The sequence below is a fragment of the Schistocerca gregaria genome, chromosome 5 (genome assembly GCF_023897955.1).
Source record: "Schistocerca gregaria isolate iqSchGreg1 chromosome 5, iqSchGreg1.2, whole genome shotgun sequence".
Taxonomy (NCBI): Eukaryota; Metazoa; Arthropoda; class Insecta; order Orthoptera; family Acrididae; genus Schistocerca; species Schistocerca gregaria.
In genome coordinates this window covers 275307288-275329804 of record NC_064924.1, presented here as the reverse complement: position 1 = coordinate 275329804, position 22517 = coordinate 275307288, and the positions used below count along the sequence as shown (strand labels likewise).

Genomic DNA, 22517 nt, shown 5'->3' with positions numbered 1-22517 from the left:
TCGGGTTTGTGAATGATTCTTATATTAGCATTTGCAATACGTAAATCGAACTGGGGACTTTTCCCATGTATCATCCACATTTCAAGCAATAATTGATCTATTAAGCTTCTGTCTTCATAGCGCTCGTTTTTGTGATTCCACTAACAGGGCTGCTCATTATACACTGCACGAACTGTACAATTAGTAATAACTGAAAAGCACCAGTTTGCTTTTGTTCTATAGTGTTAATTTTTATTGATTTTTATAATTTATTGTTAATTTTTACAATTTTTTACTGTAGAACAAAAGAAAAACTGGTGCTTTTCATTTATTATAATGTTGCTCTATCTAGAACGGACAGAAGATTCTGTTAACATGTACAATTAGTCCTAACGATCACTTTTCAGTCATATTTTGGCACTGCAAAACATGCACACAACAAAATTACTAATACCAAAATGAGAATACAATAATTTTTGACAGTGTAACGTAACTGGATAGCTAAAAAGTCTACTCGCCAAGCAACGGCAGGAGAACATACATATAAAAAAAAGTATTACATATGCAAGCTTTCGGACCCAGTGGCTCCTTCTTCTATCAGAAGGGTTGAAGGGGAAGGAATAGGGGTGAAGGAAAAGGGGCAAAGTTCGGAAAAGTCACCCAGAACCCCAGGTCAGGAGATGCTTACTGGGTGGCATGAGAAGGACAGATTTTCCTTGCCTTTTTTATTCATGTGTTCTCCTGCAGCACTTGGTGAGTAGATTTTTTATCTATTCAATTACAGAATACAAAAACTGTACTTTGCAATTCAGCTGCAAGGTAGCAGTCGAATGGGACTAATTGGTGGTGGAAGACAGAAAGTGACATTGCAAAGTTAAAGTGACTTTTAGTGGCACAACTAATAGTGGTATTATTCAAGTGACACCACAGGAATCTAGGTGTCATTGTGCGAGTTCAGTGATGTCACTCGAGTGGCAAGTTACTTTAGTTGCAAATGTAGGTACTAACTTTATGGCAAAGATTTGTGCTAGGGGACCAGAGGGATGGGGAAATAAACTCATTCTGTTTAGAAATGTAGTACTAGTTTTAATGTTCCTCGTACCTGATCTATTGTTGTCACAAGCTGCCGAAGGCATGGTTCAAGGCATGATTTATTCTTTCTGACTCTCTGCTGAGCTGTCTGTTTCATAGCCTGTCAGTATAAAGCAAAAACCAAATGTAAGTATCTTCACAAATAATAGCACAATCAGTTACAACAATAAGAAAATGTTATTAAGAATATATTTATAGTGAAGCTGAGGATTGGAAGAAAAGAAAAACAGCAAGACTTCACAATACTGCTTCCTGACAGATATACAGAATTACAACCACCACTGTGTGTGTGTGTGTGTGTGTGTGTGTGTGTGTGTGTGTGTGTGTGTGTGTGTGTGTAGATTTGTTTGTTACTTGATAGTCTTGGGTCACGGGATTGCTACAGCAGTGATGGTCCAAATTATTTATAAGTTTCTTGCTTAGTAAAGCTAAAAGGTTCATTATGTGAAATAACAACCTCTAAAAATCTACTAAACTAATGAGTATGAATAATGATGATTATGTTGCATTGCTAATTGGTTCAAATGATGAAGACACATAAGGTGCCAACAGAAATGGAGAGAAAAACTAAAACTAGCTAATTTACACAAAGTTATTCATGTTCAATATTCAACACTGTTACGATTTAGTATCTCTGTCGTGTGTAATTAGTGAAATCCACACTATAAACAAGCAGGTCATAGAAATATGTACTCAATTCAATAATGCAGAATTTGTCCAAGTTCCTACTTTAGAGGGTAACATCTTCACATGGATTCTCGAAGCTAATACATTCCATCATAATTCATATCAGCACTCTAGCATTAAATTTTTCAGCTTTAAGTCATTCAACTGCATTGTAATGGTACACAATTAAACACAACACTCATTTTTTCACTTCTTTCCACAACCTGGAGACTCTTGTACGTAAGACTAATAAAGGGTTCAGCTGTTTATGGCACAGCCATGAGAATCGAGTCCTTTTACCTCTCAACATAAGTTTCTGTCACTGACCTCATAACCTACAATGTAACAGTTGGTAGGTTGTCTGATGACTGGCTGGTAGAGTAAACTTTACAGTGTGGTGCCCGTTACCAGTTAGTGCCTTTCAATGATGAAAGGTTTTACAACTCCCCTGATGTTTCTACTTCACAATACTAATTCTACCAATGGATGTGGGAACATGTAATAGGATGAGGGGAGACAAATACAGTCTTCTAAAACTCTTCTGTATTTTGAAAATACCATCTTGTTGATCATGTTTCCTCGAAAAATGATTCCAAACTCATTAGTGAATGGAAATATGCACAATAAACTAGTTGATTCATATTTAAATACATACATAGCAGCACTACATTTACATACATACTCTGCAAGACACCATCCAGTGTCTGGTGGAAGGTACCCTGTACCACTGTTACACCCTTTTCTGTCCCACTCACAAATGAAGCATGGAATGTGACTATCTTTACGCCTCTTGTTTTTGTGGCTTTTATTTTCTAAACAATGTTTCATGAAGAGAATATCCTCATCCCTTCAGGGATTCTTATCCAATTTCATGAAGCATCTCTGTAATACATGCATACTGACTGAAACTTCTGGTAACAAATTTACAAGCATGCCTCGGAATTGCTTCAATTCCTTCCTTTAATCTGACCTCGTGGGGACCCAAGCACTTGAGCAGTACTTGACAATGGGTCACGTAAGTGTTATATGCAGTCTCTCTTACAGATGAGGTATACTTTTCTACGATTCTCCCAATAAACTGAAAGCTCAATAATGGTTCACTTTATATCTGGAATGTACGAAGCAGAAGGTTCTCCTCCAGTGTCACCAAACAGAGAAGAGTTTTGAATCTGACTGAGGACATGTATAGTATGGGGTTCCAAACTTTTCTGCTCTGGGTCTGTTGTCTTTCTTGATATATGTCAATGATGTGCTACTAGATGTGGCAGACGACTCATATTTTTTTCTCTTTGTAGATGACATCAAAGTTATTGTGAAAGATATGGAACATAATACAAATGATGCAGCCACCAGGTAGTGGCTTTCAGAGAACATACTGATGTCTAACTCCAACAAAATTTAATTGATACAGTTTCTCACATGAAACTTTAGTGAAGGTGGAATTTTGTTGTACTGTGATCAGTCGTTTAGTGAAGAAGAGCATTTTACTTTCTTGGAAGCAGCACGTTCAACGTCGTGTGCAGAAAATGCATGCTATCTTCCTTGTAAGAATGATCTCCAGTGTCCCTAGCACTCAAAGGCAAAGGGTTCTTTACCTGCTTATTTTCAGTCTATTATCTCTAATGGTGTTATGTTCTGGGGCAGCTCTGGGCACTAACTAAGAATATTCTTAGACAAAAAAAGGGGGGCAGGCACATGGAACTATGGTACCAGTTCAGTTCAGTTCAGTTCACAAACTCTGTGTCGTGCTGTATAGCTGCTAGCATCACTGGCTGGTGAGCTGTCGCTCGCCAGTTCAAACTCAACCAACAGCAATTACTGGTGATGTAGTATTTATCATTTTTGGAAGGTTCTCAAAATTTCTTGCATTTGCAATGTTTGTATATTCTGGAATACTCAATACTTGCAGAAATAGCGGCATTCTCTGTCCAGGAGTTCAGTACAGTTACGGCTGTACATTGGTGTTCGTGATAAATGTGCTTTTAGTGCTAAGGGTTGTACTTCACTGACAGCTGCACTTTCAGATTTGGACTCAAGTGTGGTTAAAATGTGACACTGTTTGATGTGGATGCCAAATGCCTCACAACACTTGTATCAACATGGCTCCAATTAGGCAACGTAAAAACAGGAATACAAGCAGTACATCATTCCCAAGTTCCATATATTCAAGATACCTCTGGATTCCATTTTACAGAGATTTATCGAAATGACTGAAAGGATTCAACCAAGTTGCCAAATACAAGAGGTGGAATATTATTATGTGTTTGGCAAATGTGTACTGTTACTTGGATGGCACTGCTCAGCATCTTTTTGAGAACAACAGAGAGAAGCTAAATAACTGGGACAAATTCTGGCCAAACTGAAGAAAACATTTGGCAGCAGTCAGCTAAGCAGAAGAACAGGTGAAGAAAAATGCACTACATTGTGGGGAAACGACACAGTCCTACATACAGAATGTTTTGGCCTTATGCCACATTGTGTGATGTGAGGTCCCATACTCCGAGGAGTGTAGGGGACGATGCGGAAGACCTGCACTGCAGTACTAGGCAAGATCCTAGCAGAGGTGGTTACCATTGCCTTCCTCTGACTGTAATGCCACATTATGAATGTGAATATACAAGAAACTGATAAAACCTAGCACTTGATGAGTAGGGTCACAAAAGACAAGTACCAAGCTTTTCTGGTAAAGGCTGTCACAACGACTGAGGAATTGTTCAAATGGTGCCAGCATATCAAGGAAATTCAACAGAGAAGAGTCAGACAGAAGAAGTATGACCAACTCCCAAATGTTGCCCGTGTGGCTGTTGTGGAAGATTTGAGGAGCTCATCACACTCGCATGCCAGGTAGGGAGGTAAAGATACAGATTTGGTAGCAAAAAGAACTGCTGGATCAGTAAGCAAGAGATAGCAGCCATGAACGTAAACTCCTTACATCAGGAAGCAAAGCAGAATGCTGAAGAAGAGGTATGTTGATTTTTAGCATAAATCTCTGTCACCAGCTGAACGTGCCAGGAAGAATGGACTTGGCCAACTCAGACTTATGCCACAACCACCCAATACAGCGAGACATTAATCAATGCGGGTACATCTAATTCCCCCGTGAAGCAAAATGCCTCACAGAGGATGGACCACAGTATTTCCATTAAAGACGCCCTGGAAATGCAGATAAAGAAAGCACATTTTCAATTACTACTATGCTGTCACATGTCAACCTCCACAACAGTTCTATTCACACCATCCAACTGTTGCAGATGATTACAGTTGACCTGTGGGATGAAGTTCACCACTGCAACCTGAACGAGGGTGCTCCATGCCATAGCTATTCCCCCATCATTGTACAAACATGACAGTCACTGGCCTAGCCACTAAATTGAAAAAATGCCACCAAACTGAAGAAAATTAAGTGAGACAACCATCTATGGGATGAGTCCCTCATAGATGAAAATTCTCCCTCGACGACATTCACCAACTCCAAGTACTAGTCAACCCAGGGACTTCCTATTCTGTAATTTCGAATACTTGTTGCCATCAGCTACAGAATGCTATCTTCCGTGATATGAAAGCGATTGTGCTGGAACTCACAAATGGGGAATATATCCCTCCAATAGGAACAGGTAGTGTAAGAATAACTATCAGTAGCAGTACAAAGCCTTTCGAAGTTTGTCGTTTTATCAGGACAGAGCCATACTGGTACTATCAGATGCGAGGCATCATGAGCAGTCGCAGACTACGGGCGATCACAGCTCCAGAGTCTTGGGGTATTTCAAAAATCACACATAAGAAAGGTTGCTCTGAGCAGCTGTTTGCCATTGAAGATGTTATTACCCCACCATCATCAATGAGATGATTTTGAGTTGTCAATCTAGGTGCTCAGTTACACAATGAAGCATTTGTGGATTACAAAAACTCATCACTAAAGGTATATGTATGGGTGCATCCAAATCAGTTCAGCATCAAAGAAGATTCATATTCTGCTATCTCTACAGCACTAGAGACTACTGGAGGGGGGAGGTGGGGGGGGGGGGGGGGAATACTATAGAACTGTCAGTAAGATCTGGCCTCACCGAGGAACAATGTTAGAGAGTGTTAACCGCTCTGTGCCAATTTTCAGATGTTTTCAAACTTGGAGTGGAGAAAAAACAGACCAAACAGCCAATGGTAAAACAATATTAACACTGGAGATCATCCACCAACTAGCCAGTGCTCACATCGGGTGTTACTGTCTGAGAGGACATCACTGGAGCTTTAGAGAGTACCTGACCCTCTCTTGCGGTCTTTGTGAAGCAGAAGAATGGCACACAGTGTTTCTGTGCTGACTGGCAATAACTGAACAAAAACACAAAAAAAGATATCTACCCACTGACACACACTGATGCACCCCAGAATGCTTGAGTGGAGAAAAGTGTTTCTAAACTGTGGAGATGCAGAAGGGCTACTGGGAAATCAAGGGTGATAAGGCTAAAGAGAAAAGACTGCGTTCATAATGCCTGACAGTCTCTATGAGTTCAAAGTTATGGCATTTGGACTGTGTAATGCTCCATCCACCTTCAAACATATGATGGCCAACCTGCTTCAACACCTTAAATGGAAATGTGTTATTGCTATCTGAGTGACCTATCACTTCTTCAAAGACTTCTGAGGAGCATCTCAACCACTGACAACTGTGTTGAAGTTTGTTCAGACAACAGGACTCCACCTAAATCAGAAAAAGTGCCTCTTTGCTACTCAAGAACTAATAATGCTGGGCCACCTAGAGAATAGCAATAGTGTCGGTCCCAGCCCAGAGAAAGTAACAGCAGCCACAGATTTTCCAATTACCCAGCACATTCATGACATGAGAAGTTTACTCAAAATGTGCTCTTACTACCAATGGTTCACAAAGGACTTCTGTATGAAAGCACAACCCTTGCAAGAATTACGGCAGAGAGATGTCAAATTTTCCTGGAATAAGATGCAAAAAGATCTTTCCTTGTCCTTACGGAGGTACCAGCATCTTCTACAGTCCTAGTATTGTTTGATGAGAATGCTGAGACAGAATTTCACATCGACACTATTCGGTTATGATGTAGGTGCAGTTCTAGTGGAAATTCAAGAAGGTTCTGAAAAGATGATAGTTTGCACTCTCAGAGTACCCTCCTAGCTTGAGATGAACTAACCTACTACCAAAAAAAAAAGTGTCTTGCAGTTGTTTGTGGCCAAAGAAGGTTCTGAAAAGACGATAGTTCATGCTCCCAGGGTACCCCCCTAGTCCGAGCTGAACTACTCTACTACCGAGAAAAAGTGCCCTTCCAGTTGTTTGGGCCATCAACAAGTTCCAGATGCACTTATTTGGCAAACCATTCACCTTTGTGACAGACTAGCATTCGGTACATTTGACGGATAACCTGAAAGATACATCTGGTAGAATGGCAAGATAGGCACTGAGGCATCAGGAGTACAATGTCATAGTGGTATACAAACGCAGATGCAAATACAAGAAGACTGAATGTATTTCAAGGAATCTTTGATGCAACACAGCAACATGGATGAACTCTGTCATTGCTGCGGTAAATGATACTCCTGATGAACAGTGGAAAGTTCCGGCACAGCTGAAAACCATAGAAGCTTTGAATAAGGAGGAACTGACTAAAGGAGAATTTCAATTAATAAACATAGTATCGTATAACAGGAATTATGATCCAATGGGGTGGGAGTGGGTGTTCATCACAACAGCTTCTCCTCAGTCAGGTATTCTGAAATACTTCCATGATGCTCCTACATCTGGTCATCTGGAATTCAGACAGAAGCTGATTCAGGTATAACTGACCAGGTCTCTAATAATCTATTAAACATTATGTGAGCCACTGTAAGAAATCTCAGCAATGGAGGCATGTGCAGCAATTATCTCCAGAGCATCTGATACCATTTCCACCTGCTCAACTTATTGGGGAGATTCTCAAAGCTGACAAACTGGAATCTATGGATAATAGTATGCACTGACTATTTCAACCACTATGCTTTCACCAAAGTTCCAAGTAGAAAGCACCAACACTATGTCTGATGATCTCTGATCATGGAAAGGTTTTCCAGAGGCATTTTCACACTGTGACATCATCCACAGAATGACAATTGCCTACAACTCACATATGAACAACCTCACTGAATGGTTTAGTAAGACACTGGCAGATTTGCTCTCAATGTACGAGTATGCTGATGTCAAACACGGATACTGGGATACAATACCGCCCAATTCACCCAGATGATACTCCAGATGGTTACATGAAACACTTCATCACCGGGACTGAAGGAGCAACACAGCTGGCTTGGACACGGGTCCTGAACAACTGAGAGAAAGACGAGAGCACTATCATGCCAAGCACTGGCAAATAAAATACAGCCCAGGAGACTTGGTACAGATTTAAATGCCAATGTGAGAAGTGGGACTTTCAGAAAAGTTAATAAAATCCTACTTTGGATCATAATGGATACATTGTCGCTTGTCAGATGTCACACACAAAGCTGTGACACACGAGGTTGACACTTCATCAATAAGACCAAAAGGCAGAAATATTGTCCATGTCCTCTGTATGAAGACATACAATAGTTCTGATGCTTCTTATTGAAGGAAATTGAAGACCTGCTCGACGATCGTGGAGCTTTGACAACAGGGACTATCCCTTATGCTCATCACAGTGAAGAGGATGTGACAACACAATCAGAACGCTAAGATCAGCCAATGCTGCCCTACGGACAACCACTGACAAGACCTAGATCCTGAGCGCTGTTTGGGAACAGTAGATCACTGTTTCTCAAGGAAAGGAGACAATGCTGTAACCTGTAGTGTAGGCAGTGTGGCACAGAGTGCACACAATGTGGCACAGCGGTTAGTGTCACTGGCTGGTGTGCTACGGGTCACTAGTTCAAACCCGGCCAGTAGCAATTATTTCTTATTTAGTGTTTGTCATTTCTGGAAGGTTGTAATTTCTTATGTTTGCAGTTTTTGTATATCCTGGAATATTCAATATTTGTACAAAAATAACCAGTCTTTGTACAGGAATTCAGTTCTATTCAGGCTGTACACTGATGTTCATAACAAACATGACGTCGGTGGTAAGTTTCGTACTTCACTGACAACCCTGCTTTCGCATTTGGGATTGATTGTGATTACAATGTGAGAATGTTGACTCACTCAGAAGAACCAGTAACATTTGTTTAGTGAACACTAAAAAGAAGAACGATGTCCACTTGGATGATACTTTCTTACGCACTGTACAGAAAGGCATGCACTATTCAGCAGGTTTCACTTTCAATAGACAGAACAGGAAAATTTGACTGATACATCACAATATTCAAATCCAAGCTGAAAGGTTTCCTTGTGGCCTACACCTTCAATTCTATACAGGAGTTTGTTTCAGAACTTGAAAACTTTTCTCCCTCATCTTCATTTAATTTATCTATACACTCTCTCACATTTTTTGTGTTTTATCAAGTTTTGAGTTAACAAATTTTCTAATCAGCATTCTATAAATTATGTATTATTACATTCCAGGACCAAGGAGCTTTGGCTCACACAATCCCATGGAATCTGGTATTTACAAAATAAATAAAGAGAGAAAGAACTAAAAAAATACAAATAGTGTCCAATAAGTAATGCAACACATTTTTTCTGAAAGCAGGTTAGTGTTATTCAGGATTCCAGTACACCAACTTATTCCCCACTCTTTTGTCTACAAAACCCTAACTGTTCAATGTGATAGCCTTACGCCACCTTGCTAAGAGAGCTCTTATGTCCACATGGTACCACTCTATTGGTCATGCTGTGATGATGTTTGACAAAAAATTGTCACAATCAGCTTTGTAAATTGCAAGCAATTCAGCACAGATGGTCCTTCATTGCTCTTTATGGTCTTCTGTTGGGCAGTGAGGAATCCAGTGGGCACACACCAATTGGTAGACAAATGTGTCCACACTATCAAAGGAGACGTCCAGTGAGGTGTTCGATTGTAATTTGTTGATCACCTCAAATGAGAGTGTCCACATGCTCCAAAATTGCAGGAGTCACTGCTGTGCAAAGCCAGCTGGCACACGGGAGATCGGATAGGTTTGGGTGACCTTGTTGTGATTACAACAGACAACTCACCCAACAACTCACTGCACTTTTATTCACAGTCAGGTCTCTGTAGATATTTTGTAAGAGCCTATGTACACTCCTGGAAATTGAAATAAGAACACCATGAATTCATTTTCCCAGGAAGGGGAAACTTTATTGACACATTCCTGGGGTCAGATACATCACATGATCACACTGACAGAACAACAGGCACATAGACACAGGCAACAGAGCATGCACAATGTCGGCACTAGTACAGTGTATATCCACCTTTCGCAGCAATGCAGGCTGCTATTCTCCCATGGAGACGATCGTAGAGATGCTGGATGTAGTCCTGTGGAACGGCTTGCCATGCCATTTCCACCTGGTGCCTCAGTTGGACCAGTGTTCGTGCTGGACGTGCAGACCACGTGAGACGACGCTTCATCCAGTCCCAAACATGCTCAATGGGGGACAGATCCGGAGATCTTGCTGGCCAGGGTAGTTGACTTACACCTTCTAGAGCACGTTGCGTGGCACGAGATACATACGGACGTGCATTGTCCTGTTGGAACAGCAAGTTCCCTTGCCGGTCTAGGAATGGTAGAACGATGGGTTCGATGACAGTTTGGATGTACCGTGCACTATTCAGTGTCCCCTCGACGATCACCAGAGGTGTACGGCCAGTGCAGGAGATCGCTCCCCACACCATGATGCCGGATGTTGGCCCTGTGTGCCTCGGTCATATGCAGTCCTGATTGTGGCGCTCACCTGCACGGCGCCAAACACGCATACGACCATTATTGGCACCAAGGCAGAAGCGACTCTCATCGCTGAAGACGACACGTCTCCATTCGTCCCTCCATTTACGCCTGTCGCGACACCACTGGAGGCGGACTGAATGATGTTGGGGCGTGAGCGGAAGACGGCCTAACGGTGTGCGGGACCGAAGCCCAGCTTCATGGAGACGGTTGCGAATGGTCCTCGCCGATACCCCAGGAGCAACAGTGTCCCTAATTTGCTGGGAAGTGGCGGTGCGGTCCCCTACGGCATTGCGTAGGATCCTACGGTCTTGGCGTGCATCCGTGCGTCACTGCGGTCCGGTCCCAGGTCGACGGGCACGTGCACCTTCCGCCGACCACTGGTGACAACATCGATGTACTGTGGAGACCTCACGCCCCACGTGTTGAGCAATTCGGCGGTACGTCCACCCGGCCTCCCGCATGCCCACTATACGCCCTCGCTCAAAGTCCATCAACTGCACATACGGTTCACGTCCACGCTGTCGCGGCATGCTACCAGTGTTAAAGACTGCGATGGAGCTCCGTATGCCACGGCAAACTGGCTGACACTGACGGCGGCGGTGCACAAATGCTGCGCAGCTATCGCCATTCGACGGCCAACACCATGGTTCCTGGTGTGTCCGCTGTGCCGTGCGTGTGATCATTGCTTGTACAGCCCTCTCGCAGTGTCCGGAGCAAGTATGGTGGGTCTGACACACTGGTGTCAATGTGTTCTTTTTTCCATTTCCAGGAGTGTATATCTCCAATGCTCTGTTTTTCCATAAAAAGAAATTTAATGATAGCTCTCTACTTGGAGGCTCTCTGGTTGGAGGCTATATGTAACTTCATGAAATGTCCGTCCCCAGTAGCTGTCATCATCATCTCATCCCCATCGACGTGCAAGTCGCCGAAGTGGCATCAAATCAAAAAACTTGTACCCGGCAAACGGTCTACTCGATGGGAGGCCCTAGTCACATGACATTATTACACTTTATGAAACTATAGGTCTGAGGCAGGAATATTCCACGATGTAACACAACAAAGTCCAAAATTTTTCTACCCAAATCGGGTGAGAAAAAAAGTGATACATTACTTGCTGAATGCCCCTTGTAATTGTAATTGTCTGACCTATTTCCATAACTTGTGCTCCCTGTTACTCTTTTGTTTTTTGGTCTGTAATCTGATAATTTTGAATACATTAAAAAATGTTAAACAATAAAATTTAAACCAGACAGTATTAGAATAATCATAAACAACTGTTAACAGTTCTACACTACAAATCTAACATGATACGAGTCTCCACTATTAACTTGCCTTTAAAACTTTTGCCATGGCATTGCTGTCAAATGTTGTCCCCTGTCCAAACTGGAATGATGGAGCAGCATTATAAGGATAATTTGGGGGGAATGTTACAAGCAAAATCACAATATGTGCATTCCGGGCAGCTGTAACAGTGCACGATCGCCTACTAACATCCATCTGGAAATAACAACAACAATAATAATATTGTACTGAAATAAAAAACAAGTGAGAACATGCCCTCAGCAAAAATGAGAACTCACAGCTTCCACGCGAACATTTGGAATATTAATGTTAAGTAACGAGAATTCTTGCTGCAATGTCTTTGGCTGAGTTGGTGAAGGGTTTACTTCCCTATCAGCATCAGCACTTTCCTCTACTGTCAGAGAATTAATTAACTCTGGAACACTATCATCATTTTCTAATGGCAGAGTTTGTAATGGATGTGTTATCACTGGGTCCATTACTGTAACAAATAAGAGGGATCAAGCACAATTACATGGTTACTGTTATACAGTCAGCAATATATTTTAAAGAACATGAGATCAAATTAAAAGCATTGAATATCAATAAAAGTTAAGCTACTCCTATCAAATTTAAGCTGCATGTTCACAGAATTCAGAGAACAAATTGTGAAACTATGGATCCCTCAATATTTAACACTATGTTCACTTCTCTTTATTGATGACTCGCTCACAAAATTCATATAGGTGTATAAAATAGACTTGGAAATAAGCAATTCTGAACTAAAGGGTATAATTATAGAGGACAATCACAAGTTTATCAGTCTTCCACAATACCACCAAACTATGATTAAATAAAGTAGAACTATTTCAATGAGTGTCTGTTCTACTCAACAGCCCCATAATTATAAATAATGCTGAAACAAGTTCAGTAGCATGTGCTATGTAAGAAATGTCCTGAGTACAGTATTAACATAGAAATGACTTAAGTCTATCTTTTTTGCACTGTTGTACTCACTGATACATACAGGTAGATAATTATCTGCTAGGGGTATGTCACACAGGAAAACTAAATATGAATTGTTGAGTTAATGGGCAAGATATTTTCTGTAACATACAAGATTCACTAAAATTATCATCAACAACACAGAAAAATAAACACATAAGTTTTTTTATCAGGCAAAGGAACTGGCATGTTTTACAAGTATGTGTAACACAACTGACCACTTATATGTCATTAATGAAATTGCAGAAGGAAGAAACAAATATGAATTTCCCTTATGCTAGGGATTCATAGTTCTAAGAAAGCTTCTGATGCAGTTTTAACAGATTTTGAGAAACAAGGCAATGAATCAAAATATGTTACTGTACAGAAACATATATAAACCAGTATTAACTGATCCCATTAGACTTATTAGACTTCAGTACGTTAGTGAGAAATTCAGAAAAGATAGAGGAGCCAGGCATGGAGGTTCCATATAATCAAAATTGTTCCCAGCAGTCCTACAGCAAAGTTTACAGATTCTTAAACTGGGAAAGTGAAGGAAGATTACATGTTAATGGGATATATTGTGACCACATTCGTTTCGCTTATGACACTGTATGGTTTGCCTGAAATAGAGACACTCTTCAACTACAAATGGAAGAATTTAATAGAGCAAGTTTAAAAGTACACCAGAAAATCAGTTATAGAAAGATTAAAATAATGTACAACCACAGCGCTGTAAAAATAATAGTACAGATTAACAAAGAAGACACATAACAAGTTAACATAGTATCGTACATAGGGTAACTAAAGGCAGTGACTGTATGGGCAGCAAAAGAAATAAACAGAAGAGTAAAGTGGCCTGGAGTGTATTCAATAAACTAAATAGAATTTCCAAACTAAATTTATAATATGCCTCATAAAAGGAACTTCATAATCATTGTGTATTTCCAGTTCTGAATTATGGCAATGAGATATGAGCTATTAATGCAAATAATTAAAAAACTGAGGGGGTGCATAATGAGCAATGGAGAGAGGCGTTCTCTCAATTATGAAGATAGATAGGAAAAAATGGGAGCAGATTGGGGAACAGTCTGTAGTGCAACACATAATTATAACCATAATGAAAATAAAACTGTGGTGGGTGGGACATGCAGCCCACAAAAGGATAGCAGATGGGGCTAAGGAGTTCTTTGGTGTATTCCACAAGACAAGAGTCTGAGATGTCAACTTAATGGAACGTGGATAGACAACATTATAAACACACAGGAGTGATTATATATTATTATATTATATATACAGGGTGTTTCAAACTGTACTTAAGAGTTTTGAAAATTGATATAAATTAATTCATAGTACCTACAGAGGTGATTATAGTGTCAATTTGCACGGAAATACAAGTTTAGTCTTGTGTAGTTCACTAGTTCCGAATCGCAATGTAAGGAGCACAAGCGGAGTTGCTTTAAAGATGGCTGCCTTCCCTGGACCCAAGTGTACTAGCTGTGTGTTTTGGTTTGAAGAATCAAAGTTGGTGACAACAGTTCAGCATAATTTCTGTACCAAGTACACTAAAAATGCTCCTAGTAGGCCTACAATTAACGAGTGGCATAAATGTTTTGTAGAAACAGGATGCTCGGTAAGACATGGGAAATCATCAAGTCGTCCAAGCATGTCTGACTTCATCGTTGAGCAAGTAAGACAATGTCTGGTCAACAGTCCTACGAAATTGACCCAACGTGCATCTAACAAACTGCAATTCCCACAAATGACTGTTTGGTGTGTGTTGAGAAACCATTTTCACTTGAAACCATACAGATTGACGATCATACAAGCAGTCAAAGACACTGATAAAATTGCTCGCAAGAACTTCTATGTGGATATGTTAAATCGATTACATGAGGACGAACATTTCCTGGGCAAAATCATTTTTTTCTGAAGAGTTGACTTTTCACTTAAGTGTCAAGGTTAACACACGTAATTGTAGGATTTGGGGCAGAGAAAATCCACATCAAACACTGAAACATGTTTGTGTGATAGCCCTAAACTGAATATTTTTTGTGCACTGAGCAAGAACAGAGTATACAGCTTCCCTTTTTTCCATGAGAGAACCATCAACTGCATAGTGTACCTGTGTATGTTACAACAATTTTTGATACCATTGATTGTTGAGGATGACCAAGAATGAAATGCTTACTTCATACAAGACCGTGCACCACCCCACTACCTGGTTGACATCCATGATTTTGTCAGTGACCGCTTTCCTGGTCAATGGATTGGCCATGATGCACCAATTGCATGGCCCCCACATTCCCCAGACCTGACACCATTTATGGGGATTAATCAAGGATATCATTTTTGTACCTCCTGAGCTGGCTTCTCTATCTGAACTTAGAGCAAGAATTTATGCTGCCACTGAGAAAGTTAACCCTGCAATGCTACAGCAAGTTTGGGAAGAAATTGACTTCTGATAGTATGTGTGCAAAATAACCAATGGAAGGCACATACAACACCTTTAGTTCAAGGTAAACTTGATGTGTTTCCCTGCAAAATAATACTAAATCCACCTCCATGTCTCCTTTCAAAAATGTATATGAATTTTTAAATTTGTAAAGTTCTTTTTGAAACACCTTGTATATATTATTATTATTATTATTATTATTATTATTATTAAGACACATGGGAGTAATGTCCATGTGTGTAGATGAGGACTGTATTCCTTAAAAAAGTCTAATATGTAATATATTTTGTGAGAATAATATCTATCTTACCTATCCCATGTACTTATGCCACAGGGACACAATTACTAGTTGCAAGCACTGTTTTTACCCTGTGCAAGACTTAATTAGTGCCAGCCACCAATACTGAAATAGTGCAGAAGTGACAAAAGGGATGGTGAGAGAGCACGCGTGCACATGTACGTGTGTGTGTGTGTGTGTGTGTGTGTGTGTGTGTGTGTGTCTGAGAGAGAGAGAGAGAGAGAGAGAGAGAGAGAGAGAGAGAGAGAGAGAGAGATCAATAAATTCGGCACTTCATGATTTAGAGGCAACATTTTACCTTGATTTGCATTACATATAATAGATCTAATGCATGTACACGCTACTTTTCTTTTTACCGAGTGTGCTTGTTGCAACAGAAGTTTCCTCTGTCTGCTGAACATCCACAATAGTTTCTCCATTAGTTTCACTGCCACAAAGCTGTAAATAAAAAGATAAGTTATGCCATAGTAAAAAAAAGTGTGTTTAAATTTCATGAGATTAATTAATATACTTTAGTGTACCTTCTGAAGAAAATATTCAATCCTCCATATCCTTAAGCTCTGATCTTTTGACCAAGTGATTAACTCATAATCTGATCCACCTGTCAGGAAAAAAAGGAACACAACGTAATGTCCAATTCTATAAATAAAACTGTAAAAATGCATGAATATAGCTTCTGCCAAGAAATGACGCTACTAAGTTCATATACTGACATATGCATGCATAGAAACTGAATGCACAGCATACAGTAGTCTGGGAAAAAAATGACATACAGGCAGAGAGAATAAAGTGACTCACTTGAGTTATTTTTAAATTTTTTGACACAACTGCATGAGTATTTCATAACATTGTTACCGGTTTCAACCAGGCAGAGGTCACCTTCAGGCTAAAGACTTCCCCTTCCTCCATACTGTCACCCCCTCCCAGTTCACATACCTACATTCTACAAGAACTTCCCCACAACATTTTTAACTTAATGAACATACAAGTATTAACCTACATATACCATTAACAAAAGTGTTTCCTCCTACCCTCATCATCTAACCCAAATATAAGATATTCTCTCCTGCTTCCTTCGCCTTAATCCATAAGGAATCTTCCGTACAGAGTGTGCAAAGTTTCTGCACTTCCTCTTTTTCCTACTATCGACATTCCTGCCCGAAACTGCATCTACACATTTGAAGCCTTTCGAAATGGCTTCAGATGTCCTCCCACATGCACAGTAGTTGTATGAGTCGGTAAGTGAAACGTACAAATTTTTTGGTCTTACCCTTTGAAATGTACAGTTCAGATAACATCAACTGCTGGCTGATTTTATACTGTGGTAATTTGTCCACATGATTTCCCAATTGCTCTTGATGTTTTAGGGCTCTGATGTCTGCTCTTGATGTTTTAGGGCTCCGATGTCTGCTCCCTCAACATGCTTCCAAATTTCCCTCACTTTTTTAGCAAAAGTCTTAATGGACTCCCCCTCCCTGCCAACTCTTGTCCTTATGTTGTCAAACAGTGATGGTACACGCCCTCTTGTAACTACCTCATATAGTGATAACCTCATCACAGAATGGGCTTTTGAATTATGTGCACTCACAATGAAAGATAAATACATGTTCCAATAATTATGGTGTACCCTGTGTAATATCAAATTCACAGAATGTGGACAATCAAGTACTTTGGTTAATACTTATCTGAAATCAACAACAGAAGTGATTAACAAACTCCAAAAATTAGGACAGACTGGATGTGAAGAACACTGCTCATCAGTGTGCACAATCAAACAAATACTAAAAAATAAATTACAACCAATCAATATAGTGACTATGTCCTACTACACTGTCGGCCTCAAGAAAAGTCATTAGACCATGTAAGGATGAAATTCATGGTAAATTCCTTCCATTTTATGTAATAATTAAACTGTGAACTGCTGTAAATCTATAATCAATATTTCATGACACCAAAACTAGTGTCACATTTCAGATGACCCACTGAAGAAGCTTTTTAAATAAATGACTAAATATATCTGCGGTAGAAAATGTCTACAATGTAGCACACAGAAGGCATTCTGCTAATTATAAACAAACATACACAGTCAAATAAAAATGAGCAAAATTCAGAATAAGATCTAAAGAAGTACATCTCAGTAAAGTGAGAAAATGTTACAACCACAAAAAGAACACATTAAAGTAAAGAAAAGGGAACATTACAACGTGGAAAGAAAGGAAACAGAAATATCTAACAGGGATGGAGGACAAGATTTTATCATATAGATGTTGCCTGATTCACTAACTTCAATTCGAATGTGACACCTGGTGAGCTAAAATAATAAGGCAGTGTCAACCCTGCCCTATTGGTCTGAAGGATTTCTGCTGACTTCCATCTTTCACACATTGGATGGACAGTATGTACCGACAGGAGGCACATGGCTTGCCAGTACTTACCTTCGGGTGGGAAAATTCAAGTGCTACCAATGGCATATATTCCTAAATACATAAATAAAACTGTAACCTACCTTTCACAACTCCTAGTTCCTTTCTCAGTGAGGAAATGGAGGTAGCAGAAGGTTGGAAAGGAGGGGCAGGTCACTCAGGTCCTAGGTTCAGAGGGGGCCACCTGTTGCCTGTTGAAAGGATGAGGATGAGACAAAGATGAAAGGTAGACTTCAGAGAGAGAGTAGGAGGTCAATGATAGTTCACTGATAAGCACTATGGTATCCTCTGTCCAGAATGATAGAAGTACAATGTGACAAGTAAAAACATAGGAGGGAATTGGGAAAGAAGACACAGGAAAAAATGAGAGAGAGAGAGAGAGAGAGAGAGAGAGAGAGATGGGAGGAGGGAGGGGGGGGGGAGATAAAATAATTTAGAAGTAAAAGAAGTAATAACTCATTGATAATATAAGTGTTGAGTCATCAACAGAAACACAAAAACTAATCAGAACTTCGCTAGAAATAAATAAGAAATGGAGTACATAACTGAGTACGTAATGAAACTATAAATTGATAATGGGGGCAAAAAATAAAGGGGTTGGAGTGGTTGTTAACAACATAATATTTTAATTGGACGTTTGATTTGAGTTGTTTTCATACCTGTTGATGAACAGGTAAGTTGCAACATTTGATGTAGAAGTGGATGTACTGTATATCAGTTCCTACTTTTGTGTCTGATTACGGAGCCTTGTGACTTAGAGGTAGAGTGTCCTTAAATTGGGAAGCAACAAATACAACTGTTTGAACATAGAAATAAAAAGGAAATAAATAGTATTTATTTTTCACGTGAAAATCTAAACACCTGATACCTCCACCTCTCCCATAACAATGAAACTAACAAGATTAAAAAAGTCCCACATCAAGTGTTCTTCCCTTTAAAGCCTCAGACTTCAGAAAAAAGTGTCATATGATACAGTGCATAATCTATCATTAAAACATAAAACTATTTCTGAGAGATTTTGTTTCCTGCAGTTACCTGGACAAATAGTGTGCAACCATGCTGACTCCAATAAGTGTACAGAGTAACTCCCTTCCCTCTCTTTCTCACCCTCTCAAAATAAGAATTCATCATGCTTGTCTATTTCACCCAATAAGGGGAAGCTGGAAATTCAAACATGTGCTTCTCATTTGTCTGTTGACACCATTACAGTTATTCATGTTTTGCAAACTGATAGATGATACACTTTTTTAGCCATTAATGGTAAATTAGATTAGAATTTATTAGTTCAAATTTGCGGTTGTCTATCACAATGGTTAAAAATATGGGCACCACCTTAAATAAAATTCACATTTTTCAGGAAATTAACACAACAGGTGGCATATTCAACATGTGTCTCCACTTATTAACAAAGAACTCTTAAAGCTTGTAGCACACGGAAGTTTGTAAGATGATGCCAGACACCTCTACCTCGTGAAATTGTTAGCACATAGGACTGACAAGACTATAAAAATAAGTATGGGATTGGACATTATTTGTTATACTCCAAATTCAAGGAAAATTCAGACTGTCTTTTGGCACTGAAGCTTAACCGTCCCTGACCTGTACTGTGCCAGTGTTTGCTCTGGATGGATGTTCTACCAAATGGCAACATTATACCTCTGTGCTGTACCGTGAGATCTGCAGTAGTCATCAACATAATGAGAGTATTCTACTACTAAAAAATTTCTACGAGTGCATTTATCTCTGTATGCTTTCAGAGCTGTGATTTTCAACTTATTTTCAACTCAGTGCTCTGCTTTACTCTCACCCCTTCATATTGGCCACTGTCACTTGTAGTCTTCCTACCTCAAAAACAATCGAAGTATTGTCATAATCACAGACAGAAAAACAGGAAAGTTTTTATACATAATAACTTTATATTAAGAAAAATTAAAATTACTTATGTGTAAAAATACCTTTAGTAACTTTATTAAAGTTTTCTAATGTTATCTTTTAAAACTAAATCATATATTTGATAATACTGAAGATATTTTTGTAAATTTTGATTAGTTGTGAAAATGACCATATGGTTGGAATTAGCTTACAAGCTGCTGCTTCACAAAATCCTCTACCAAAAAATATCTTTTCTGCTTTCAATACACCGTATGGCCTACGGCGATTGAACTAATAGAAAAGAGGAGTTGAAGTTGAGAACAATGCATCTGGCACATCCTTAGTCAGTCTCTACCACAAACAGTCATTTGCCACTTATCAATCACAGTCGGTTTTATTGCTTTTTGCAGTCCAGTTACACATAAAAAACAATGAGGTCAAAATATTCCTTTATCCCATGCTCAGATATATAGTGGCATAGTGTGATGTCTTACTTGCAGCCGCAATCCAAATGCTTGCACTTCTGGTGTGCAAGACAAATTACAAGACATATGTAAAACCTGGTCTATGGAGTAACAGATAAATCTCATTTAGTCAGAGGAGTCTTGTTTCACACAATTTCCTAACTTCTGGCTGAGTTTACATCTCGAGACTGAAACATGTTGAGGGTTCGGTGATGATTTGGGCTGCCGTATCATAGCACCCCATGGGCTTCATAATTACTCTTTGAGCTCAGATTACTGTCAAGAGTTTTGTGGCCATTTCGGATAATCAAGTCCATCTCATGGTACAATGTTTGTTCCCTAATGGTGCTGCTGCGTTCCAAGATGACAGGAACCCTTTCACACAACTCGCATCATGCAGGACTGGTTTTGTGAGCTTGAGCATGAATTGCCGCATCTCTCCTGCCCACAACAGCCACCAGCTCTCAATATTATTGAGCCTTTGTGCTCCACTTTGGAGAGAAGTTTGTGTGGACACTATTAACATCCATCATCTTTACCTGAATTTGCCATTTTGTGCAGGAAGAATGATATGATATTCCCTTGAAAATCATACGGGACCTGTATTTATCCATTCTGAGATGCCTGGAAGTAATTCTGAATGTCAAGGATTTTCCTTCCCATATTAGGCATGGTAAAGCATTGCGTTTTTGGTGTTTTCACATGTTTGCCCCTACCCCCCCCCCCTACCCCCCACAGAAGAGCTTATTGCATTACAATTACTCTCATACATGACATGAACATATTAGTAGGATCATGTCTGAGCAAAATCTGATGAGTTGTCTTAATCTCAAATACATTCCAAACTTTGAATATCAGTTTGTACATTTTTGTGTATGTTTGGAAATGGTTGTTTCACATGACAGGAATCAATGTTTTTTGTCCATAGCAATATAATTATGTCTGCATATTATTGTGGCATAGTCATTTTCAAAACATGTGAAACTCAATCTCTGTTTATAGCAAGCCTTAGCGTGACATTAGTCAACAGTTGTTCTCATGTTTCAATGTTATTCCAGTCCACTGTCAGATTACAAGAAGCCAACTGCCACTGATCTGAGCCATATGATCTCTTCTCATGAGTGATTGAATGAAGCATTTCTTTAAAGAGACATCCTATGCGCCTTTGTGAATAACACTTTTATTTCTTGCACTGAGCAATCCTCTTACAAGCTCTGTCAAAATGAATCAATAAAATAGTGTAGTGAAAAGGTGTGGGCTTCTAATTGAGATTCAAAATCTGAATATTAAAAAAAATACACACATCAAAGAAAGTTTTGCATCACCCCAGTTCCCAGAACTCCTGAAGATAGACGCTGACTGTGGATATTGTATCACGGACACAGTCCCTTTGACTGTTCAGATATGTCATTATACCCACCCAAAGATGTAAACAACCATGCACCAGCAGCACCTATTAGACAGAGAGGGACCGACAGCTGATCAGTTCCAGTTATTCCACCAGAAAGGAGGCACACGGCACGTGTTGTCTGCAGTTCAACCATACCTAGACGGTCAATACAGTGGTTTGATCATGTCTGCATTGTTACTTTGTGCCAGGAAGGGCTCTCACCAAGAAAAGTGTCCAGACGTATCACAGTGAACCAAAGTGATGTTACTCGGATATGGAGGAGGTACAGAGAGACAGGGACTGTTGATGACATGCCTCGCTCAGGCCGCCCAAGGACTACTACTGAAGTGGATAACTGCTACCTATGGATTATGGCTCAGAGGAACCCTGACAGCAAATCCACCACGTTGAATAATGCTTTTTGTGCAGCCACAGGACGTCATGTTATGACTCAAACTGTGCACAATCGGCTGCATGATGGGCAGCTTCACTCCTGACGTCCATGGTGAGGTCCATCTTTGCAACCACGACACAATACAATGTGGTACAGATGGGCCCAACAGCATACCGAATGGACAGCTCAAGGATTGGCATCACGTTCTCATCACTGATGGGTGTCACATATACCTTCAACCAGACAATCATTGGAGACGTGTTTGGAGGCAACCCGGTCACACTAAACGTCTTAGACACACTGTCCAGTGAGTGCAGCTGTTTTGGTGTGGCATTATGTGGGTCCGATATACGCCGATGGTGGTCATGGAAGGCACCATAATGG

The 22517-nt window shown here is 39.9% G+C and overlaps 1 protein-coding gene across 6 annotated transcripts in view; it reads right to left on the bottom strand.

Annotated features, from left to right (window-relative positions):
* Positions 1-22517, bottom strand: part of LOC126272596 (GATOR complex protein WDR59) — a 238149-nt gene that overhangs the window by 141225 nt on the left and 74407 nt on the right. For all 6 annotated transcript variants that reach the window (XR_007549246.1, XM_049975537.1, XM_049975533.1 and 3 more), the window contains exons 8-12: positions 16112-16191; positions 15947-16028; positions 12150-12352; positions 11902-12066; positions 1082-1171 (exon numbers count right to left, since the gene is read on the bottom strand). Coding sequence is in view for 5 of the 6 variants with exons in the window: in XM_049975537.1 (XP_049831494.1) it covers positions 1082-1171; positions 11902-12066; positions 12150-12352; positions 15947-16028; positions 16112-16191 (620 nt within the window). In the remaining variant the exon portion in view is untranslated. The remainder of the gene's footprint in view (positions 1-1081; positions 1172-11901; positions 12067-12149; positions 12353-15946; positions 16029-16111; positions 16192-22517) is intronic.